Below are 27043 nucleotides of genomic sequence, written 5' to 3'. Positions count from 1 at the left end.
TAGCGACAGACGAAATACCTATTTCTTTATTACCCACAAGGAGCTAAACACAGAAGGGACAATCAAGGACAGACATATGTATTAAGTCAATTACATCGACCCCAGTGAATAACTGGTGCTTAATTTTATCGACCCCGAAAGGATGAAAGGCAAAGTCGACCTCGGTGAAATTTGATCTCTGAACGTAGCGACAGATGAAATACCTATTTCTTTACTACCCACAAGGGGCTAAACACAGAGGGGACAAACAAGGACAGACAAAAGAATTAAGTCGATTACATCGACCCGTGTGTAACTGGTGCTTAATTTATCGACCCCGAAAGGATGAAAGGCAAAGTTGACCTCGGCGGAATTTGAACTCACAACGTAACGGCAGACGAAATACCGCAAAGCATTTCACCCGGCGTGCTAATGCTTCTGCCAGCTCGCCGCCTTATATTTTCTATCAGTTCACGCGGATAGCCGCACTCTTCATCGACGGACGAACCAAGTGTTCCCCCGTGATCACCCACACCACTATAAATGTATCGATACACATAAACATATATATATGTGTGTATGAGTGCATATATGTGTGTGTGTATCTCCCCTACTGTCCCTCTCACGTCTGACAACTGTCCGAAGTCAGGACGCCATGATAGATCGTTAGCTCCTACACGCATACTTTCTCTCCTTGTTTTTTTTTGTGTATCTTTCTGTTGAAGAGCGTAGGCTCAAAACGTAAAAGACATTTTCTATTCCTGAACGCTATACTAATACATTTGTTTGTTTGTACTCCTCCTGCCTTCGTCTTTTGTTTATTTTCGTAAACTTTCCCTTTATATATATATATATATTATATATATATATGTATGTGTGTGTGTGTGTGTGTGTGTGTGTGTATGTGTGTTTGTGTTAGGTAACACTAAATTTCACAATGTGATAATAAAATTGAGTTTGTAGAAAGTAAACATGATGTATGTGAACATTGGGTATATTCTATGACAGAATAAACATATGTGTGTGTGTGTTTATATATATATGTATATATATATATATATATATCACCGTGATCACCGTGACCGCCCAGGCTATCAGATGTTGCTACACATCACTGGTCACAATGCGCTTCGCATTGTTTTAGCCTTCCAATGACACCACACTGCTGGGTAAGCGAGCAGGCCAACAGAAGAAAGAGTGAGAGAAAGTTGCGGCGAAAGAGTACAGCAGGGATCGTCACCACCCCCTGCTGGAGCTTTGTGGAGCTTTAGGTGTTTGCGCTCAATAAACACTCACAACACCCAGTCTGGGAATCGAAACTGCGATCCTACAACCGCGAGTCCGCTGCTCTAACCACTGGGCCATTGCACCTCCACACACACACACACACACACACACACATATATATATATATTATATATATATAGGCACAGGAGTGGCTGTGTGGTAAGTAGTTTGCTTACCAACCACAAGGTTCCGGGTTCAGTCCCACTGCGTGGCATCTTGGGCAAGTGTCTTCTGCTATAGCCCCAGGCCGACCAATGCCTTGTGAGTGGATTTGGTAGACGGAAACTGAGAGAAGCCTGTCGTATATATGTGTGTATATATATGTGTGTGTGTGTGTGTGTGTGTGTATGTATGTATACATAGCAACCACAATGGTGAGAAACTAATAATCAAAACTTGTGTTTCAGCTTATTTTAGTTTTTCTTAAATTTGCTCTGCACATCACAACTACTAATACTACCAAGTACTGTAGTTGCTTAACCACTATACAAAGAGAAAACTATTCATACACACAAGGTGGCTGTGTGGTAAGAAGCTAGCTTCCCAACCACATGGTTTCAGGTTCAGTCCTGCTGTGTGGCACTTTGAGCAAGTGTCCTCTACGATAGCCTTAGTATACTTAAGATTAGATGGCCCAAACACATAAGCAATATGGAGCTATGGCAAAGAACAAATCAAGTTTCGAAAGTTAAGAAAAAGTGGAAGTGGATTGGTAGCACAATTAGAAAAGACACACAAAATGTAGCGAAAAGTGCTATACAGTGGAATTCGGATGGATATAGAAAGAAAGGTAGGCTTATGGCATAGATCAACAGAAAAGAGACTAGAGAAAGGGGGACATTCATGGCAGAGTATAACTACAGAGGCGAAAAATTATGAGACATGGAATTCAATTACAAGTGGCCTATACTCCGCGTTGGAGAGTTAAAGACAGAAAGAAGATATATATATATATATATATTTACGTCGAGCGAAAAACGAGATGGACGCTTTGGTTTTGTTTTGGTGCCTTGCTCTGTTGTATACGACTATGAGGATTTGCATCCCCAACGTAAATCGCCTTTTTCCCAAACTTATAATGTAATACATGTCCTTGAAGTAGTAATTGTACGTGGATGAAGAAGGCTAATGACAAATAAATTACATCAATTATGCATTGATATAAACCGTCTAATAAAAGCCAGAAACATATGTACCGCTAAATCCTTTGCATCATGTTTTTATTTTGATAAACATATATATATATATATATATGTATGTATAAAAAATATATATAAAAATACAAAATGGGACAAGAACGCAAAACATTCAAATTGAAGACACAAAAAAAAACAGAGGGGTCATTCGAAGCCTCTAATCTTCAGTCAAGAATCGGATCGTCCTCGCAATTTCGGCTGATTAATCATGAGATCGCTCCGATCCGGCCAGCCCCAAGGGAAAACTAAGCTACGAGCATTAGATTTCTTGGAAAAAGGGTCGAATGTATACGAAACAAGGACAGAAAAACGGGATGGCCACATGAATATAAATACAAAAAACAATAATAATAACAGGACAAAAACAACAGGGGTCTTTCGACATATATATATATGTATATATATATATATATATATATATATATAATATAATATTATATATATATATATATATATATATATATATATGTACATATGTTTGTGTGTCTGTTTGTTCCCCACCATCGCTTGACAAGCCTGGAGCTATAAGTGGAAGACACTTGTTCAAGGTGCCACACAGTGGAACTGAACCCAGAGCCATGTGGTTGGGAAGTAAATTTCCCATCACATTCCAAACCACCTCCCAGAGCGGATGCTCATACATGTCATTTGGAAAGAGAGAGAGATAGAGTGAAAGAGAGGGAGAGGAAATAGATAGAGTGAAAGAGAGAGAGAGAGGAAGGAGATAGAGTGAAAGAGAGAGAGAGAGAGAGAGAGAGAGAGGAAGGAGATAGAAGGAGAGAATGGGGGACAAAGGAAGGGGGAAAGAGTGAAGAGAGGTGTAAAAGAGAGACAGAAGGAGCAGAGACGGGGGGGGGAGAGAATGAGAGAGAGAGACAGACAGACAGACAGGGGCAGAAGAGAGGGAAATGGCACTTAAAGCATAGAGGGAGAAAATATGGAGAGAAAGAGTGGGGAACAAAGGTAAGGAGAGAGATAGTGAGAGAGAGAGAGAGAACGATGAAAAATAGAGGGAAAAGGTAAAAGAAATAGAGAGACAGGCGCAGGAATGGCTGTGTGGTAAGTAGCTTGCTAACCAACCACATGGTTCCGGGTTCAGTCCCACTGCGTAGAATCTTGGGCAGGTGTCTTCTGCTATAGCCTCGGGCCGACCAAAGCCTTGTGAGTAGATTTGGTAGACGGAAACTGAAAGAAGCCTGTCATATATATGTAAATATATATGTATGTGTGTGTGTGTGTATATGTTTGTGTCTGTGTTTGTCCCTCTAGCATCGCTTGACAACCGATGCTGGTGTGTTTATGTCCCCGTCACTTAGCGGTTCAGCAAAAGAGACCGATAGAATAAGTACTGGGCTTACAAAAGAATAAGTCCCGGGGTCGATTTGCTCGACTATAAAAGGCGGTGCTCCAGCATGGCCGCAGTCAAATGACTACTGAAACAAGTAAAAGAGTAAAAGAGAGAGATAGAGATGAATGAAAGGGAGAGAATGTGTGAAGGGAGAGAGAGAGAGAGAGATGGAAGGCAGGTGATGGTCATCTAAAGATATCCCTACCTGAGATGGACACTGGTATTCTAGCATCTACTCTGCTGGCTAGAATGTCATGGTGTGTTTACTGTGGATGGATGGATGGATGGTAGTGGTATGATTACTGTTGTTGTTGTTGTTGTTGAGGCTGTTGTATGGCCAGTGGTCAGCAGAACCAGCCTCTGGGTGGTATTGCAGTGATATGAGAATTTCTGTGAATGATTTTGTATGTATGTATATGTGTGTGTGTGCTTTTGTATCTCAGTGTGTTTATGTGTGTATCTTGTGTGTGTGTGTGTGTGTGTGTGTGTGTGTATATATATGTTTCAATAATCTATATCAGTGTCCAGTACTATGTCCCTGTTGTTTCTCTTCATGTGTGTGTACCTGTGTGTGTGTGTGTGTGTGTGTGTGTGTGTGTGTAAATTTTCATGCATATGTGTATTTTATATATATATGTATGTATGTATGTGTGTGTGTGTGTGTGTATGTATGTGTGTTTCAGAATGTGTGTGGTGTGTGTGTGTGTTGTCTATGCCTGCTTGTATGTGTTTATATATTCCTGTTGACACATGTTCCTCGGTGTGAGTGTGTATGTGTCTATGTTAGCTTATGCATGTGTGTGTGTGTGTGCGTAAATGTGTGTGTGTGTGTGCGTGTGTGTGTGCGAGTGTGTGTGTGAGTGTGTGTGTATGAATGTGTGAGAGTGTGTGTGAGTGTGTGTGTGTGTGTCTGCGAGTGTGTGTGTGTGTGAGTGTGTGTGTGTGTGTGTGTGTGTGAGTGTGTGTGTGCGTGAGTGTGTGTGTGTCCGCCAGTGTGTGTGTGTGTGTCTGTTGGCCTAATGCATAAAAGAGTGGCTGAAAACTGGCTTCAAAGCTTTAGCACTGATGACTGACCAACAGGTGGATGGTGATGGGGAGGAGAAGAGTGAGAGAGAGGAGGAGGAGGAGGAGGATGGATGAGGAGGGAACATACGGGGGGGGGTAGATTAAAGAAACAAAGAAAGAATGAAAATGAAAGAAAGGAAGAAAGCTTCAGCCTTCTATTATATTTTGGTGACCAGTTAGCACCACCATGACCACAGCTACTACCAAACCCTCACCCAGCTACTACTATCACCACCATGACCATTACAACCACCACAACCACCACCAACCACTACAGCCACATGCCACAACCACCACCACTACCACCATAACCATCACTACAGCAACTGCTACTACTACCACCACCACAACCACAACCACCATCACCACCACTACCACCTCCAAAACCACTACTTCTATCATCAGCACCACCACCAACACCATCAGCTGAGCAAATACCTAAGTTCTATGTGGCAGTTGGATCTGCTAGAAACAGCAAGCAAATATGCCTCAAATCACATCCTAACACCTTCATTAAAGATATATATCTCCCAAGACTACTTCAAGAAAGACATGATGGAGGATGGATGATCACCCCTTGGATTGTCTTTGCCTTTAGTACAGCACCAAAATCACCATCACAACTCTTTCCTTTTCTCTCCTTCACTTTCTCTCTCTTTCTCATCCCTAGCCTTGACCACCTACACTACCCTACACCCTACCCATACACTTTAAAAAGGATGGCCACCACCAACAAACTCCATCTATGCACCAATCCTAAAATAAAAGAACACCACATCTCCCCTCATCCTCCATGACACACACTGACACACAGACCCATAAGCATAGACAGAGTGGAGCCTCTACACGGTCACTGAATCTGCTAGAAATTGCAGTTCAATGTCACTCAAATCCATACTCTACAGGCTTGAAAAGGGAAAAGCTAGTTAATGCCTCAGAGGTTCCTACACATAGGGGATTGTTGTGGTGGTCAAGAATGGAATGTCTTTGGCCAATGGTCTCTGCAATCAGATCTGGCTAGGGGCTAAACAACAAAACAAGCACAGGCTCACATGAGCACTCTCTTTCTCACACACATACAGACATATATATATATACTCTTTTACTCTTTTACTTGTTTCGGTCATTTGACTGCAGCCATGCTAGAGCACTGCTTTTAGTCAAGCAAATCGACTCCGGGACTTATTCTTTGTAAGCCCAGTACTTATTCTATCGGTCTCTTTTGCCGAACCGCTAGGTGACAGGGACGTAAACACATCAGCATCGGTTGTCAAGCGATGTTGGTGGGACAAACACAGACACACAAACATATACACACACTTATATATAGATACATATATACGACAGGCTTCTTTCAGTTTCCGTCTACCAAATCCACTCACAAGGCATTGGTCGGCCCGGGGCTACAGCAGAAGACACTTGACCAAGATGCCACACAGTGGGAATGAACCCGGAACCATGTGGTTGGTTAGCAAGCTACTTACCACACAGCCACTCCTGCGCCTATATATATATATATATATACACACATGATGAGCATCCAAATAGTTTGTATCAACCAATTTCACTGAGGAAGCATTAATGAACCTGGGGTGATAGTATAAGACACAGAAGGCGCCACACAGTGGGACCAAATGTAAAGCCACTTAGTTGCAAAATGAGCTTCTTATACCCTAACCACATGGCCATACCTATGCCTACTTTAACCCTTTTGTGACACCCAGGCTGATTGATCAGCCCAAGTGATACAAGAGGAAAGGACTTAGAGGTGGACCTCTTGGACTGATAAGACAAAAGTTTTGGAGTGTAAAGGCCAATCAGAGATTGTCATTCCATAGATATAATATAAAACCATATAATAGGCAGGAGTGGCTGTCTGGTAAGTAGCTTGCTTACCAACCACATGGTTCCGGTTTCAGTCCACCACTGTGTGGTACCTTGGGCAAGTGTCTTCTACTATAGCCTCGGGCCGACCAAAGCCTTGTGAGAGGATGTGGCAGACGGAAACTGAAAGAAGCCTGTCATGTATATGTATATATATATATATATATATATATATATATATATATTTATATATATAATATATATAATAATATATATATATTATATGTGTGGTGTGTTTGTGTGTCTGTGTTTGTTCCCCCAAAATCGCTTGACAACCGATGCTGGTGTGTTCATGTCACTGTAACCTATCGGTTCGGCAAAGAGGCCGATAGAATAAGTACTAGGCTTACAAAGAATAAGTCCTGGGGTGGATTTGCTCAACTAAAGGTGGTGCTCCAGGATGGCTGTAGTCAAATGACTGAAACAAGTAAAAGAGTAAAGAGTAATATATATATATATATAGTTTTACATGTGACTCTGAGTGCAGGAGTGACTGTGTGGTAAGTTGCTTGCTTACCAGCCACATGGTTCCATGTTCAGTCCCACTGCATGGCACCTTGGGCAAGTGTCTTCTACTATAGCCTGGGGCTGACCAAACTTTGTGTGTGTGTATGTGTTTCAAAATGTGTCTGTACCTGCTTGTATGTGTTTATTTGTGCCAGTGTGTATGTATCTATGTTAGTTTATGCATCTGTTGTGTGTGTGTTGGAATAATACATAAAGGAGTGGCTGAAAACTAACTTCAAAGCTTTAGCCCTCATGGCTGACCAACACCCTGATGGTGATGTGGAAATGGGGAGAGGAAGAGGGAGGGGCAGAGGAAAGGAAGTGTGTGTGTGTATGCTTGTGTGTCTGTGTTTGTTCCCCCCCTCTATTGCTTGACAACAGATGGGGTGGGGTTTACTTAGTGCTTTGACAAAAGACACCAAATAAGTGCTAGGCTTACAAAGAATAAGTCCTGGGGTCAATTTGTTCTACTAAAGGCCATGCTCCAGCATCAAATGACTGAAACAAATAAAAGAGTAAAAGAGTAATAAAGTGGTTGTAGGCACTCTGTCCAATGTTTTCTGCATTCACCCATCGTTTCCAATATCAACAGAAAACATTTTGGTGTTTGGGGCTACACAGATTTCTTTTCCTCAACAGGACCTGCCCTATTTAACATTGTCCAGAAAGAGATCAAAGAGGAAAAGGATCCCATCAACTTTAAACGGAGTCTGGATAGATTCCTTCAAGGAATACCAGATAAGCCACCCATAATTGGATACAACTCACCCAACAAAAACTCACTACTTGAATGGACCATAAACAAAACTTGACTTAAACAGGATTCAAATAATCCTATCAGGTGGTGCTATTAAGTTAGACATGGCCTGGACCAATCTTTGGTCGAAACATATCTAAGTTTATCTAAGTTTATATACAGACCAAAACACTGTGTGTCTCAAAAGGGTTAAAAATAAAAACAATATGCAAACAATGACCAACAACAAAGCTATGGTCACTATCTCTTCATAGCAACACAGCCAAACACATACACACACATATACTCTTTTACTCTTTTACTTGTTTCAGTCATTTGACTGCAGCCATGCTGGAGCACCGCCTTTAGTCGAGAAAATCAACCCCGGGACTTATTCTATGTAAGCCCAGTACTTATTCTATCGGTCTCTTTTGCCGAACCGCTAAGTGACGGGGACATAAACACACCAGCATCGGTTGTCAAGCGATGCTAGAGGGACAAACACAGACACACACACACACACTTATATATATATATATACATATATACGACAGGCTTCTTTCAGTTTCCGTCTACCAAATCCACTCACAAGGCATTGGTCGGCCCGGGGCTATAGCAGAAGACACTTGCCCAAGATGCCACACATGGGACTGAACCCGGAACCATGTGGTTGGTTAGCAAGCTGCTTACCACACAGCCACTCCTGCGGCTATATACTACATCAACCTATATACTATATCAACCTCTTTTTTTTTCAAAACCTGTCGGACATACAAAGAATAGTCTTTTTGTATCTTGAGCAATCACTTATTATTAGTCAACTAGTTAGTAATGTAATCAATCAATAACCTAATGCTTGCTTAGTAGGTCTGTTAAGCAATCAAGCAATTAAGTTTGTCAAAATCCTTTTGTTGCCATTTGTAACCTCATCAATGGCATGCCTCTCTCCTCCAGGTGTAAAGCAAATCTGTGGGTAAGGTATTGATGAGATCTTTGACAGACAACTGATCAATTGTTTAACCAACTGATTAACCCTTTAGCATTCAAACTGACCATATCAGACACAAATATTCTGCCTGTTTTAATGGCCAAACTGACCAGATCTGATTTCTCACACCTACCCCTACAATGTCATTCATCATCATCATCATCATCGTTTAACGTCCGTTCTCCATGCTAGCATGGGTTGGACGGTTCGACCGGGGTTCTGGGAAGCCAGAAGGCTGCACCAGGCTCCAGTCTAATCTGGCAATGTTTCTACAGCTGGATGCCCTTCCTAACGCCAACCACTCCGTGAGTGTAGTGGGTGCTTTTTACGTGCCACCTGCACAGTACTACTTAGTATTGGAGAACATTATAAAAAAGAATTTAATTTTAGTTTGCAATGAAGTTTTTTAATCATTTATGGGTGTTAAACTAAAACCAGTATGGTATATTCGTTCCTATTTGGTTAAATATATTTTGTAAAGATATCTTAGACTAATTATATATTAAGAAATAGAAGTGAGATAATCAAGGTGAACTGAATAGTTTCTTTAGGGACATAGGATTCATACTATTTAGTATTCCTACTATTTGGGATTCATACTATTTAGGATTCCAACTATTTTGATTCATACAGTTTAATTTTAGAAAAAAAGAAGAATTCAATTTTAAGTTTGCAGTGAAGTTATTTTAGTCATCTACAAATGTTAATTTGAAAGCTAGTATGGTATATTCCTTTTTATTTGGTTATAAAGAATTAAAATTTGAAAAATATAGGAATATTCACAAAATTATTATTTAAAGTATTTAAACGTTCGGGTCGTACGATGTATACAAGATACTCCCAGCTCCAAACGGTTATTCAACAGATTTGTATTACCCTGATATTTCAAAATTTCATAAGTTTCCATAGAACAAAGTTGACAACCATCCCTATTATTTCTATAAGGTTGCGCTCATCTAACTATATCCCACTTTAGGTTGAATTCTATATTATTGTATTTTAGTTCCCAAATTTTACTAGATAATGTTGTGCAACCTGCCTTATGTTTGAGTCTAAAAGAGGAAAAATGATTGTTTAGACGTTTTTTAAAATCTACCGAAGAACCAAAATAAAGAAAGAAAGCTATTGTTTGAAGTTATTATCGTGCATTTATAAATCACGTTTTGGACAGAACAAAGGCCAGATAACGGACATTTTGATCTAATCCTACAATTACAACTGGGGGGATAGTGTCCGGTACTGGAATTATTTAAGGACAGTTCACTTCCATTACTGTTATTTAAATTATTGTTAGTATTAGTATTATTTTCACTATTAGTAATTACGTTGTTATGCAAACTAGGGTTACTAATTATTAATTCATCTTCATTATTATCACCTACCATACTTTTATCTATACCACCTCTATTATTGATATTGCTATTATCACTATTTACATCAATGTTATTATCATTATTATTATTATTATTATTATTATTATTATTATTGCTATTTTTACAATTATTATTACTATCATTGTTGTTACTATTCATTCCACTCCTGGCTAACTTAATGTTTTTACTATTAAGTCTAGCTACTATGGTAGCCATATTTGGGAGAGTGGAATATGAAATTCTCACTGATTTTTTAGAAATTATTTTATGATATTTATGGGAGGCTGGAAAATTTTTTTTCCAGTATAGACATAAATTTGTTCTTCCCTCTCAGAACCCTACAGTAGTCTGGAACAACTGAATCTCAGTCAGTCAGTTGATGGGCTCCACCACCCCAAATATTCCTAAAATTCAAATCCACATCCCTGTCCATGTATCCACCCTCTCTACAATGTTGCCACTTGATATGAAAATTCTTGTATTAATGGAAAACCTCTACAACTGACTGATGAGTGCCCAGCATTCCAAAACTGTTGTAATACAACATTTAATAAAATGATGTAGTACGAAACGATCGCACCAAATCACCGGAGTCATTCTTGCTGCTTATTTTGATGTATATAATTATATATATATATTTATAATTCTAAAAATAAAACCATTACATCATTGAAATCTTGAAGCAATGAGATAATGCAGGATTAATTCAAAACAACATGAATAAGCTTCATGTTTGAGAGAGTAATCTGAGTGTTAAGGGCTTAAACCAGCCATATCGTATATATGCCTGTCGTATATATGTATATATATATATATATATGTATGTGTGTGTGTGTTTGTGTGTCTGTGTTTGTCCCCCTAGCATTGCTTGACAACCGATGTTGGTGTGTTTATGTCCCCGTCACTTAGCGGTACGGCAAAAAGAGACTGATAGAATAAGTACTGGGCTTACAAAAAGAATAAGTCCCAGGGTCGAGTTGCTCGACTAAAGGCAGTACTCCAGCATGGCCGCAGTCAAATGACTGAAATAAGTAAAAGAGAGAGTACCTGTATTTCAAAGGGCCAGCCTTGTCACATTCTGTGCCATGCCGAATCTCCCTGTGAACTACATAAGGGTTTGTATGTCTGTGGGGTGCATATGGAGTACTCACCCACTTGCATGTTATTTTCACAAGCAGGCTGTTCCATTGACCGGATCAACTGAAATGCACGTCATCCTAGCCAACGGAGTACCAACCAATTGACTAATAAAAAAAAAATTAAGTGAAATTGAACCAATGTGTGTTTTATCATTGGCACAATGACCCACCCACAAAGACGGAAACAATACTTACTTCTGGAGAGTTGCGGGTGACAAAAGCATGACAGAACTGAACATTGATCTGTCCTTTTGGCTCTCTGGCAAGAAAAGAGAACTGGCAATAATCCGGGTCACAGGTCGCAAAGGATATTCGTTTTAAGGCATGAGCCATGTATACACTCTGCAATGACAAACAGACGAACTTTAGTGATGAGCTTAGAAATTTTCATACTTTTATAAATATTTTTTTTTATATATATATATTATTTTTATGTTATTTTTTTATGCATAGCGTTATAGATATATGTATGTGAACGTTATATATCATATATATATATATATATATATATAAAGCATTACGTTATATAATTAGGGTTCAGTAAAATAATTTACTTTACCACACACCGAACTTTTAGAAATAGCAGCCAAAAAATCTTAGCTATTTCTTCTACTATAAGAAAAATCTCCCAGACAATGCTTACTCAAAAATAATTCACACAGGTATGGAGGGAAAAATAACCTGTGTGAATTATTTTTGAGTATGCATTGTCTAGGAGATTCTTATAGTAGAAGAAATAGCTATGATTTTTTGGCTGCTATTTCTCAAAGTTTGGTGTGTGGTAAAGTAAATTATTTTACTGAACCCTAATTATATAACATAATGTTTTAAATATACCATAAATGGTCTTTTTACATACTTGGTAAAATTAATTAATTTCACCCTTTTATTGAGGCATTTATGTGTAATAATGCCCTCTATACAATATAAATTAATATGTTCAAAAGAAAAAAAATAATTTTCGAATTTTTCTCTTATGAGGTTTTTCACGCTAACTACCTGATAATTTCTTGTTAAGATTCCTTATTAAGAAGTTATCCTTAATTGTTATATATATATATATATATCTAAGTCGGCCCTCAGGATGCCCCAAGACTGTTTCCACACATTTCCCCCACTCATCTCGATCTTCCATAATGATTCTCAGCTCATGTAAACCCTTCCATACCAGGAACCTCCACCAAGTTGTTGATATAGGTTGTCTTCCTTCTTGCTCATCCTTCTGTTGGTTGCCTGAGCACTAGCATGTTAGCAATTTCATCGGTATGTCTGATGCAGTGTCCAGCCAGCCTCATCCTTCTATACCGTATCTTCAATGTTACTTTTGGTAGCCCCTGGTATAAGTCGGCGTTTAAATGCCATTCTGTGTATCCTCATATATATATATTTTTATATCAATAATTGAGGGTAAATTAATTAGTTATTAATCAATTTCACCAAGTAGTGTTCAGTATGTAAAAGGACCATTTAAGGCGTATTCAAAATATATATTATATAATTAGGGCTTAGTAAAATAAATTACTTTGCCACATACTGAACTTTCTAGAAATAGCAGCCAAAAAGTTTTTTAGCCATTTCCACTACTTTAAGAAAAATTCTCCCAGATAATGTTTACTCAAATATAACTTATTTTTGAGTAAACATTATCTGGGAGAATTTTTCTTAAAGTAGTGGAAATGGCTAAAAAACTTTTTGGCTGCTATTTCTAGAAAGTTCAGTATGTGGCAAAGTAATTTATTTTACTAAGCCCTAATTATATAATATATATTTTTATATATGTAAACTTAGATAAACGTAGATATGTTTCGACCAGGCTAAAACAATGCGAACGCATTGTGACCAGCGATGTGTAGCAACATCTGATGGTCTGGTCGGTCACATGATATATACATGTATGTATGTATGTATGTATGTGTAAATATTGTGTGTGTGTGTGTGTGTGTGTTTGTGTGTGTCCCCACCACCACCGCTTGACAAATGGTGTTGGTGAATTTACATCCCTATAACTTATCATGTGGTCAACGGTTCAGCGCCTTAGTTCACTGAACCGATTACTGAACCTGTAAGAAAGAGGCATTTGCTTCTGGTGCAAACAAGTCTACTTACCTCCCCTTTGCTACTACATACTTTCACACCAGACAATGAAATGACCAGCAACACTTTGATACTCTTCACCACATCCTGGAAAGAGAAGTCAATGAAAAGAATTATTGCAACAGAGAGAGAGAGAGAGAGAGAGAGAGAGGAAGGGGGGGTGGGGGGTGGAAAATGGCTTACTCAGACACGCCATCTGCATCTGGAAACAAGTACAAAAATAAAAGACAACAGTTAAGTTAGAGCAAACACATTTAATGCTGGAAGTGTTGAAGATGTTAACAAAAAATCCCAACCACATGGTTCTGGGTTCAATCCTGCTATGCAGCACTTTGGGCAAATGTCTTTTACTATATAGCCTTGTGAGTGGATTTGACAGGCGGAAACTGAAAGAAGCCTATCATATATAGGCACAGGAGTGGCTGTGTGGTAAGTAGCTTGCTTACCAACCACATGGTTCCGGGTTCAGTCCCACTGCATGGCATCTTGGGCAAGTGTCTTCTGCTATAGCCCCGGGCCGACTAATGCCTTGTGAGTGGATTTGGTAGACGGAAACTGAAAGAAGCCTGTCGTATATATGTATATATTTATATATGCGTGTGTGTGTATATGTTTGTGTGTCTGTGTTTGTCCCCGTAGCATTGCTTGACAACCGATGCTGGTGTGTTTATGTCCCCGTCACTTAGCAGTTCGGCAAAACAGACTGTTCGGCAAAACAGACTGATAGAATAAGTACTGGGCTTACAACGAATAAGTCCCGGGGTCGATTTGCTCGACTAAAGTCGGTGCTCCAGCATGGCCGCAGTCAAATGACTGAAACAAGTAAAAGAGTAAAAGAATATATACATATGTATATATATATTATGTGAAATAGAAAGATGAATAATCTTGTAGCAGATTAATCAAAAGTTTAACCGATACCTTGGTAGCAAAAATCACAGCAGAAGACAGCACGGTTGGAGGTACAACCATATGGTGTTGCAACCGTGCGTTGGTGCGGATAATTGAATTTTAATATTATTAGTGAATTGAAGAAATGGAGCTGAACGAAGATTGAACAGAAATCGTTTTATTTCATTCTACACGTGTGTCGATGTAGAAACACGTTTCAATCGGATTTTGGTAAATTGTGCCTTTCGAAACACGTGTAGAATGAAATAAAACGATTTCTGTTCAATCTTCGTTCAGCTCCATTTCTTCAATTCACTAATAATATGTATATATATATATATATATATATATATATATATATATATATATGTGTGTTGGTGGTTGTCCTGCCATCAACCCTTGACAAATGATGCTGTGTGTTTACATCTCTAAGTACCAGGCGTATAAAAAAATAAGCCCTGGAGGTTGATACATTCGACTAAAAATTCTTCAAAATGTATGGCTGCAGTCTAATGACTGAGGAAAGAAAACTCCAAATGACCTGTCCAAGTTTCCTTCTATCGTGTGTCTGGATGTTTTTGTTCTTGTCCCATTTTTGCATTTTATATATATAAAAATATAGTACTCTTTTACTCTTTTACTTGTTTCAGTCATTTGTCTGCGGCCATGCTGGAGCACCGCCTTTTATCGAGCAACTCGACCCCGGGAATTATTCTTTTTGTAAGCCCAGTACTTATTCTATCGGTCTCTTTTGCCGAACCACTAAGTAACGGGGGACATAAACACACCAGCATCGGTTGTCAAGCGATTTTGTGGGGACAAACACAGACACACAAGCATCTATATATATATATATATATATATATATATATATATATACATGACAGGCTTCCTTCAGTTTCCGTCTACCAAATCCACTAACAAGGCTTTGGTCGGCCCGAGGCTGTAGTAGAAGACACCTGCCCGAAGTGCCATGCAGTGGGACTGAACCCGGAACCATGTGGTTGGTAAGCAAGCTACTTACCACACAGCCACTCCTGCGCCTAAATATATATATATATATAAAATGATTAGTTCGAGATTTGGCAATTTGCTCAAATTAATTAACTAATCATGCACCAAACATCAAATTTTTTTAGTTAGGATTTTTAATTACTCCATGTATTAATTAATTATGCATAACATAGTATTAATTTCTGAACTATATCGGCAGTCTGATGCAATTTGATGCCTCCAAAGAGTGAAATAATCAAACTACAGATACATCAGAGAATTAATGCTTAGTGCATAATTAATTAATGTATGGAGTAATTAAAAACCTTAACCGAAAAATTAAATATGCGAAGAGGGAAATCAAATAATATTAGCTGATGACCTAATATTATTTTAATTATGCCAAAATGTAGGTGGAAGCAACTGGACAGGTTCCTGCCTGTCAGTCATGTAAATATATTGGTTAGAGAATAATTCATCATCAACCCTTTAGTGTTCGCATTATTCTGCCAAAATTAATGCTTCTTCATCCACATTGTTTTGAACTAATCATGCATTATCTTGTAGCTTTTGAGATTTTGATGAGGTAGCTGTTAATTTTTAAAACAATATTGTAGGGTTGGTGTGAGAGACCAGATATGGCCTGTTTGAACATAAAACAGGCAGAATACTTTTGGCCAGATATGCTAAAGGGTTAATATCTGCCTTCCATGCTGGCATGGGTGGGACAGCTTGATAGGGCCAGGCAGAAGCCTGCACCAGACTTCTGTGACTGTTTTGACAGGGATTTTTACAGCTGGATGCCCTTCCTAACCCCAACCACTCAGTAGAGTGGACTTGGTGCTTTTTAAGTGGCACAAGCACAGGCGAGGTTAGTTCTGGCAAGGTCTTTACAGCTAGATATCCTTCCAAACACCAATATATATATATAGATATATATATATATGTGTGTGTGTGTGTGTGTGTGTATTTGTGTCTGTGTTTGTTGCCCCACCATCACTTGACAACCGATGCTGCTGTGTTTACATCCCTGTAACTTAGCGGTTCGGCAAAAGAGACTGATAGAATAACCACTAGGCTTACAAAGAATAAGACCTGGGGTTGATTTGTTCAACTAAAGGCAGTGCTCCAGCATGGCCGCAGTCAAGTGACTGAAACAAGTAAAAGAATAAAAATTGAAGAAATTGATAAATGGCAACCAAACAGGAAAGATCACAGCCAAATCTCCCTCAAAGCACACCTGCCATCTAGATAAAAAAAAAAATGGGAAGGTCACATCCGGAACGCCTTTGATCATAGGTTTGTTAGTTCAGTGTTGATTTAATACTACTACCAACACAACCACCAAATAGTTGCATTATCACCATTCCACCACTGCCAAGACCATCATCTCTTCCACCTCTATCACCATCACCATCATCACCATTATCATCATTACTCAGGGCTACTACTCTCACCACCCCATCATCATCCCCACTACCACCAACACCATCATCGTTACCACTCACAACCACCACCATCACCACTCATGACTACCACTACTACTACTACTAATATCTATTCCTTTACTACCCACAAGGGGCTAAACACAGAGAGGACAAACAAGGACAGACAAATGGATTAAGTCGATTTCACCGACCACAGTGAATAACTGGTACTTATTTAATCGACCCCGAAAGGATGAAAGGCAAAGTCAACCTCGGCGGAATTTGAACACAGAACGTAACAACGGCAGACGAAATACTACTACTAATACCACCATTACTATCAGCACCACTAACCATCACTACTTCCACATGTGACCACCACCACAACTGCAGCACCATCACTGCAACCATATGGCTTACCAATAGGACCACCACCATCTTCACCATTCAAGAACCACCATTACTACTACTACTACTACTACTACTACTACTACCTAAGATGACAGCTTGACCTTTCACCTGTATACAGCTGGTACAGGAAGTCCCTTGCTAATGAGGACAACAGATGGTATAAAATGGTCTATTAAGAATGATGGGTGGATTGATGAGTGGGTGGTTTTGGCAGCAGCAGTAGTAGCAGCAGCAGCAGCAGCAGTAGTAGTAGTAGTAGTAGTAGTAGTAGTAGCAGCAGCAGCAGTAGTAGTAGTAGTAGTAGTAGTAGCAACAGCAACAACAGCAACAGCCACAGTAGTAGCAGTAGTAGTAGCAGCAGCAGCAGTAGTAGTAGTAGTAGCAGCAGCAGTAGTAGTAGCAGTAGTAGTAGCAGCAGCAGCAGCAGCAGTAGTAGTAGTAGTAGTAGTAGTAGTAGTAGTAGTAGTAGTAGTAGTAGTAGTAGTAGTAGCAGCAGTAGCAGTAGTAGTAGTAGTAGTAGCAACAGCAACAACAGCAGCAGTCGCAGTAGTAGTAGCAGCAGCAGCAGCTGTAGTAGTAGTAGTAGTGGTAGTAGTAGTAGTGGTGGTGGTGGTGGTGGTGGTGGTGGTGGTAGTAGTAATAGTAGTAGTAGTAGTAGTAGTAGTAGTGCTTATGATGTAGTAAATGTAGCATGGTCATGGCCTGGATATAGGTCAGCTCTTCTTAGAGTGTAAGGGGTTTAGCCCTCATCCAAGTGATACAAGTTGAGGTCAATCCATCAGCCAGATCAAACAAACATGATTGATTGGTTTTGAAGTGTAAGAGCCAATCAGAGATCATCCTTCAGTAGATATAATATAAAACTATATAATATATGTGAAGGCGCAGTAGTTAGGGTATTTGGCTGATAATCACAAAGTTGTGAGTTCAATTTCTGGCAATGTCTTGTGTCCTTGAGCAAGACACTTTATTTCACATTGCTCCAGTCCAATCAGCTGGGTAGCAATGTATTGTACCTGTAATTCAAAAGGGCCAGTCTTGTCACACTCTGTAGCATGCTGCATCTCCCTGAGAAATATGTTAAAGGTGCACATGTCTGTGGAGTGCTCAGCCACTTGCACATTAATTTCACGAGCAGGCTGTTCCAGTGATCGGATCAACCGGAACCCTCATCATCATAACCGATGGAGTGCTAGTTAGATATATATATAGCTTTGTGCAGGTGGCATGTAAAAACCATTTGACCATGGCCTTTGCCAGTACCGCCTGACTGGCCCTCATGCCGGTGGCATGTAAAAGCACCCACTATACTCTCGGAGTGGTTGGCGTTAGGAAGGGCATCCAGCTGTAGAAACTCTGCCAGATCAAGATTGGAGCCTGGTGCAGCCATCTGGTTCACCAGTCCTCAGTCAAATTGTCCAACCATACTACGGCATGTAAAAGCACCCACTATACTCTCGGAGTGGTTGGCGTTAGGAAGGGCATCCAGCTGTAGTAGAAACTCTGCCAGATCAAGATTGGAGCCTGGTGCAGCCATCTGGTTCACCGTCCTCAGTCAAATTGTCCAACCATACTACGGCATGTAAAAGCACCCATTACACTCTCCGAGTGGTTGGCATTGGGAAGGGCATCCAGCTGTAGAAACTCTGCCAGATCAAGATTGGAGCCTGGTGCAGCCATCTGGTTCACCAGTCCTCAGTCAATTGTCCAACCCATACTACGCATGTAAAAGCACCCATTACACTCTCCGAGTGGTGGCATTGGGAAGGGCATCCAGCTGTAGAAACTCTGCCAGATCAAGATTGGAGCCTGGTGCAGCCATCTGGTTCACCAGTCCTCAGTCAAATTGTCCAACCCATACTACGGCATGTAAAAGCACCCATTACACTCTCCGAGTGGTTGGCATTGGGAAGGGCATCCAGCTGTAGAAACTCTGCCAGATCAAGATTGGAGCCTGGTGCAGCCATCTGGTTCACCAGTCCTCAGTCAAATTGTCCAACCCATACTACGGCATGTAAAAGCACCCACTATACTCTCGGAGTGGTTGGCGTTAGGAAGGGCATCCAGCTGTAGAAACTCTGCCAGATCAAGATTGGAGCCTGGTGCAGCCATCTGGTTCACCAGTCCTCAGTCAAATTGTCCAACCCATACTACGGCATGTAAAAGCACCCATTACACTCTCCGAGTGGTTGGCATTGGGAAGGGCATCCAGCTGTAGAAACTCTGCCAGATCAAGATTGGAGCCTGGTGCAGCCATCTGGTTCACCAGTCCTCAGTCAAATTGTCCAACCCATACTACGGCATGTAAAAGCACCCATTACACTCTCCGAGTGGTTGGCATTGGGAAGGGCATCCAGCTGTAGAAACTCTGCCAGATCAAGATTGGAGCCTGGTGCAGCCATCTGGTTTGCCAGTCCTCAGTCAAATCGTCTAACCCATGCTAGCATGGAAAGCAGACGTTAAATGATGATGATGATGATGATGATGATGATGATGGTACTAATAAAGTAGCTTTAGGCACTTTATCCATTGTTTTCTGCATGCACCCCTCAAGTTGAATCTCAACTGAAAAAAAAACTGGGGTCTTTTCAGCTACACATACCAAAACACCATGTGTCCCAAAAGTTTTAAGGGCCAAGACACTTGCATGAGATGGACTGGAGGTGCTTCTTCCCTGAAGATTCTCTGACACACACATATATACACACATACATGCAAACCCCCCCCCCACACACTGTTCAGCTCTCCCTGAGAAGCAGAGGCTGAGGTGGTGGCGGTGGTGGGAGTAAAAAGAAAGAGAAGTAAAATCATAAGGGTAGGCCAAAAGTCAAACACAACAGAAGTTCCCTATGTTCAAGAATTGTCAAAGGCGTACTTCAATTTTTCTTGTAGTTCTCAGGGAGATTCAGTGTGACATGGAATGTGACAAGGCTGGCCCTTTGAATTACAGGTACTACTCATTTTTGCCGGCGGAGTGGACTGGAGCAATGTGAAAATAAAAAGTCTTGCTCAAGGACACATTGCTTGGCTAGAAATTGAACTTATAACCTTAGGATCATGAGCTGAAGACTCTGACCCCTAGGCCATGTGCCTTCACGTAGGAAATAACACTGACCAAAGACAAAACGGAAAGAAGTAAAACTTCCTTACAAAGTGTGTGTGTGTGTATGTATGTGTATGTGTATGTGTGCTTATGTGTGTGTGTGTGGGTGTGTGTGGGTGTGGGTGTGCATGTGTGTATATGTGTGTATGTCTGCATAGGTGTGTATGTATATGTGTATGTATGTGTGAGCGTATGTGTGTATGGGTGTGTATGTGTGAATGAGTGTGTGTATGTGTGTATATGTGTGTATGTATATGTGTGTGTATGTGTGTATGTTTATGTATGAGTGTGTATGGGTATGTGTGGGTGTGTATGCATGTGTGTATATGTGTATATGTGTGAATGAGTGTGTGTATGTGTGTATATGTGTGTGTATGTCTGTATGGGTGTGTATGTATATGTGTGTGTATGGGCGTGAATGTGTGTGAGTGTATGTATGTAGGTTGTTGTGTTTATACTGTTTGTCTCACTCACTGTTCAAAGACCAGTGATGGTTTGTTCACGTCCATGTCGTTCCGTGGTTCAGCATAGACACGGACAGAATAAGCACCGAAGCAATAATTACCAGGACAGATTTGTTCGACAAAAAAAACCCTTCGTGGTGGGGCACCAGCATGGCTAACAACAAACTGACAACTGAAACAAACAATAACAACAACAACAACAAAAACAACAACCACAGAATTGAGAATGTCCAAAAAGCCCAGACTCACCCTCATGTCTTCGAGATGCTTCTTCACAAAATTAGTTCTCATACCTTGGTCTACTCCAATCACTGAGAATGAACCGATGTACTGCAATGGAAGAAAATAAAGAAATAACATTATTATTTCATTTTTGCAACTGGTTTGCAGGATTCTTTATGTGAATCTGTGTGTTGAAGCATTTTTTATTGTATCTGGGGAGGGTCATTCTCTTTTAGTGCTTTATTAATTTAACATACCCACGAGTTTGATTTCCATTTATTTACTTACTCTTTTACTCTTTTATTTGTTTCAGTCATTTGACTGTGGCCATGATGGAGCACCGCCTTTAGTTGAACAATTCAACACCTTGGGCAATTATCTTCTACTATAGCCTCGGGCTGACCAAAGCCTTGTGAGTGGATTTGGTAGACGGAAACTTTAAGAAGCTCATTGTATGTATTAATGTATACATATATCTTTATATATAAAAGTGAAGTTGTGTGTCTGTCTCCTACGATTTAGATTCCTAACTACTCCCACATTTTGCGGTGCAGTGTAACCAAAAGCAGGTATCTTATAGTCGTGATTCATATCGAGCCCTTCTGGGTATTAGCGCGCGTCTACGAGTCTACTATTTAAAAAAAAGTTTACCATCATTTTTTCCCATTTTTAATGCATTTTTTTGCTATTATATAAGGGAAGTAACTCTCTAAAAATGTATTATTAAATCTCAGGTAAAAAGCTACAGTAACACCCCCCCCCTTTGTGGTTAGCCATATTGAGATAGCTATTATACTTTACATCTCTAAAAATGCTTATATAGTTATTTCCCTTACAAACCCGAGCAACGCCGGGCGATACTGCTAGTATATATATATATTTCTCTCGCCAATCTCCAACGGCCTCTCTCGCCAACCTCCGAAAACCTCTCTCACCAACCTCTGACAATCTTTCTCACCAACCTCTGAAAACCTCACTCGCCAACCTCTGAAAACCTCACTCGCCAACCTCCAACAATCTCTCCCTCCTTCAGCTGACAGTTTTTTGTACTTTTTCGGGACAGAAAATACACTTTTTGTGGCAGTTATAACGAAATTGGTTTTTTTTTATATCAGAGTAATAAGGTGTTTAAATAGAACATCTTTACCCCCGGGAATTACCTGGTACACCAGCTAGTATGTATGTATGTATGTATGCATGTGTGTGCGTGTGTGTATGTATGTATGTATGTATGTATGTATGTATGTATGTATGTATGTATGTATAGAGCATTAGGTGTGATGTACAGAAATTGAATATTGACAACTTTTCTTCAAACTATATATGTATATATATACACAGGAGTGGCTGTGTGGTAAGTAGCTTGTTTACCAACCACATAGTACCGGGTTCAGTCCCACTGCGTGGCACCTTGGGCAAGTATCTTCTACTATAGCCTCAGGCCGACCAAAGCCTTGTGAGTGGATTTGGTAGACGGAAACTGAAAGAAGCCCGTCGTATACATGTATATATATGTATGCGTGTGTGTGTTTGTGTGTCTGTGTTTGTCCCCCTAGCATTGCTTGACAACCGATGCTGGTGTGTTTATGTCCCTGTCACTTAGCGGTTTGGCAAAAGAGACCGATAGAATAAGTACTGGGCTTACAAAAGAATAAGTCCCGGGGTCGAGTTGCTCGATTAAAGGCGGTGCTCCAGCATGGCCGCAGTCAAATGATTGAAACAAGTAAAAGAGTAAAAGAGAGTAAAGAGTAATATATATATTATTATATATATATATATATATATATATGGAAAGAGAAAGAGAGAAAGAGATGTGTGTGTGTGCATGCATGTGTGAAGCCAGATAGACAAATATAGATACACATACACATATACCTGCATATACAAACACACACACACACACCATATATGCATATAGAGCAAGATGACCTAACCAAGGACCCATCCCAGCTGTTCCTGACACTAGGTGGTAGTCACATGACCCAATCAGAGTTTATGTACATACACACACACACACACACACAAAGAGGGGACCAAGGATGAGAGGGGGGGTTATTGTAGTAGATGAGGAACAAGGTAACCTAACCACACAACAGCTTTTGCACACCACCAGCCCACCCCCTAAGCCCCCTCCCCCCCGCGCCCCCAGCCCCTTCTCTCTGTCTGTGTGTGACAGTAAGATGGCAGATGTGAGCTGGTCTAAAATAAACATTCTTTCAAAGATGTGTTATTCAGGAAATATTGACATACCACCACCACCACCACCACCAACATCACTACTAACACCACCACCAACACCACCACCAACACCACTGCTAATACCACCGCCACCACCACCACCAACACCACCACCATCACCACCACCATGTCATGTACATACTACTACAAACGCACTACCACCACTACCACCTACATACTACAATCAACATAACAATACATACTTATGGGTTACAAACTACCACACCACTACCACTAACAGCACCACCACTACCAGCTACATACTACAGCAAACACCCATACCACCACCACCACCGCCATCACTACCACGCCCCCATCCACCACCTACTCACACTACTATAAACAAGCTACTACCACTCCTAGCATACCACCACCTCCGCCACCACCATCATCACCACTACCACTACTTGTAGTACATCTTTCATTGGTGGGGGGGGCACCTCTCCTAAACACAACAGGATTGCAAGGGGCACAAAGTAAATGTGGACAAGGCCAGTCTGGAGTCACCTCCTTGCCTTCAATCCCAAAAGACCACCAGACCAGTGCCTGACCTGTGTCAGAGACTTTCAAGCATGAATCAGACTGAGTGGCCACAGATGGACATGTGCCCCCCCTCCCGTCTTCTCCCACTGTAATGGCATGTCAGCAATGGAGACTCCCTGATTGTTGAATGAGTGGCTGTGTGGTAAGTAGCTTGCTAACCAGCCACATGGTTCCGGGTTCAGTCCCACTGCGTGGCATCTTGGGCAAGTGTCTTCTGCTATGGCCCCGGGCCGACCAATGCCTTGTGAGTGGATTTGGTAGACGGAAACTGAAAGAAGTCTGTCGTATATATGTATATATATATATATATGTGTGTGTGTGTTTGTGTGTCTGTGTTTGTCCTTCTAGCATTGCTTGACAACCGATGCTGGTGTGTTTACGTCCCCGTCACTTTGCGGTTCGGCAAAAGAGACTGATAGAATAAGTACTGGGCTTACAAAGAATAAGTCCTGGGGTCGATTTGCTCGACTAAAGGTGGTGCTCCAGCATGGCCGCAGTCAAATGACTGAAATAAGTAAAAGAGTAAAAGAGTATATATATATATTCTCAGCTGAAGCTGATCTTAATTGTCATTTTGCTAATTATCATGGCAATTATCATTCATCCAATCGGCAGGAAGCGATAATTTTTTGGTAAATCAAGAATTTATGTTGTATATTTATCTGATGACATCACATAATCGAGGGAACGACCAGACTATTAGATATTATTACACATCGCTGGTCACAATGCACTTTGCATCATTTTAACCACAACATGCTACCCAATCAGATAATTGAACCCATGATCTAGCAATCATAAGTACAACAGCCTAGCCACTAGGCCACATGTCTTCACATTATTAGACATGGGTGCAGAACATGTAAAACAAAGTGAATAAAATCATCATCATCATCATCATCATCATTTAACGTCCACTTTCCATGCTAGCATGGGTTGGACGGTTTGACTGAGGGCTGACGAACCAGATGGCTGCACCAGGCTCCAATCTTGATCTGGCAGAGTTTCTAAAGCTGGATGCCCTTCCTAACGCCAACCACTCCGAGAGTGTAGTGGGTGCTTTTACGGGCCAGTCAGGCGGTACTGGCAACGATGTAGCTCGAATCTTTTTACACATGCCACCGACACTGGTGCCAGTAAGGCAAAGTTGGTAACGATCACGCTTGAATGGTGCCTTTTATATGCCACCGGCACGGAAGCCAGTTAGCCGCTCTGGCAACGATCATGCTCGGATGGTACTCTTAGCACCAAAGGCGGCGAGCTGGTAGAATCGTTAGCACGCCGGGCGAAATGCTGGGCTGTATTTCATTTGCCGTTACGTTCTGAGTTCAAATTCCGCTGAGGTCGACTTTGCCTTTCATCCTTTCGCGGTCAATAAATTAAGTACCAGTTACGCACTGGGGTCGATGTAATCAACTTAATCCGTTTGTCTGTCCTTATTTGTCTCCTCTGTGTTTAGCCCCTTGTGGGTAGTAAGGAAATAGGTACTCTTAGCACCCTACTAGCACGGGGAACAAGTACCACAAATTTCCAATTTCTTTTGGTTCCTCCCTTGTACAGTAAGTGAGTCCTTTTCCTTTAATGGCATGTCAGTTTTGGGGAAATCTTGATTCTTGAAAAGATCTTGCATTTTTCATGTACAGCTGGACTTAATTGCCACTTGGTAACTGCAGTGCACTTTATAACAGAGAGTGTTATTGTTATAAATGCTGTCAGTGGGAGGGGCTTACAATGTCATAGAGAGAAAATAACCAAAAGAACAAAGGCAAGGTGTGAAGGAAAGATACAAACAGAAAGGCATGCATACTGCTACATAAAATCGATTGTAACAACAGCAATGCCAACAGCATAGGCCAGATAAAAGATGGACAATGTAGTAGTTTGCCAAAGCAGTGAGGAAGATATTCAAATTTGGGTAGGAATAAACACAATGCTATTCAAAGAGAGGCCTTAGTTAGGGGAATGAATGTGCCAATGAGAGAGAGAGAGAGAGAGAGAGAGAGAAAGAAGCCAAGGAGGGAGAACGAAAGAGATAGAAAATGTGTGAGAAGAGGGTTATGAAGAATAGAAAGATAGAAGTCATTCATTTCATTGTTCGACCGTGGTCGTGGTTGAGTCAATGGAATTTACTATGTTACGCCAGACTTCACGGTCCATCATAGCACTACGGAGGTCCTGTTGCTTGATGCTTGTATCCCTGGAGATTACATCAGGGTAGGAGAGTGTGCGCCCTCTGGTATCACGAGCAGATGACTTCCAGAGGAGAAGAGTAGAAATTAACCTCGTTTTCAGCTCTACAACAATGTCCAGCAAAGATTTTTAAGATAGAAGTAAAGACGTAGTCAAAAGGGTTGATTAATATCCATAATATGTATGTACTAGCTGACGCACCCAGTAATTTCCGGGAAAGCTGGGCTTATCCCTTGGTTCCGTTCTCATAATTGTTTCGCTAATCCAATATCAACAATACAAAGTATGTAGGCCTTAAAACGGTTTTTGTGCATTTACAGAGAATACCAAACTGTCTTACACAGGATCTTGCTTTTAGGAATTCTCAATAAGTTATGAATACCCAAATTGTGAAGACAGTTACGTAATACCATGAAATTAGTTACCCGATAGTAAGAATTCAAAGAAAGTAACCCCGAAAAGCGCCTTAATGCGTTCCCAGAGTATATAGAACATAGGAGGAAATACTAATAAGGTATGTATACTAAAATCGCGAAGCATGTTACGTAATAACAGGATAAAGAGATATGAGATAATAACAATTCAAAATAAATAACTCTGAAAAGGCCTTTTGTGCGTTCCCAGAGAACATGGGGTGCTAGTGTTGTTATATTCGTGAATAAATAACTAACTGAAATAAGTGGATCTATTGTTTACGAAAATACTAGTTACTTGTTTAAGGGTTATACTGAATAAATGGTGAAAATAATTCTAACAGTTCAAATACTAAGATATAAGCATACTCAATTTGATTTATACCAAATGCATTAGGAAAATGAAGGGGTTATTTTCCTTGGCTATATATAAGGATCCCTTCCAGGGACCCTATTATCGATTTCTTCAACAATCTGAGTTCTGAGTTCAAATTCCGCCGAGGTCAACTTTGCCTTTCATCCTTTCGGGGTCGATAAATTAAGTACCAATTA

At 40.5% G+C, this 27043-nt stretch overlaps 1 protein-coding gene across 1 annotated transcript in view; it reads right to left on the bottom strand.

Moving 5' to 3' along the window:
- Positions 1 to 21245, bottom strand: part of LOC115230407 — a 44176-nt gene extending 22931 nt beyond the window's left edge. Inside the window, exons 1-3 of the mRNA XM_029800604.2 lie at positions 21135 to 21245; positions 13609 to 13683; positions 11698 to 11844 (exon numbers count right to left, since the gene is read on the bottom strand). Coding sequence (XP_029656464.2) covers positions 11698 to 11844; positions 13609 to 13683; positions 21135 to 21245 — 333 coding nt within the window. The remainder of the gene's footprint in view (positions 1 to 11697; positions 11845 to 13608; positions 13684 to 21134) is intronic.
- Between the last annotated feature and the right edge of the window lie 5798 nt (positions 21246 to 27043).

This window comes from Octopus sinensis, unplaced genomic scaffold (genome assembly GCF_006345805.1).
Source record: "Octopus sinensis unplaced genomic scaffold, ASM634580v1 Contig15476, whole genome shotgun sequence".
Taxonomy (NCBI): Eukaryota; Metazoa; Mollusca; class Cephalopoda; order Octopoda; family Octopodidae; genus Octopus; species Octopus sinensis.
Note: the sequence above shows the minus strand (reverse complement) of the source record. Positions and strands in the feature narration are given on the sequence as shown.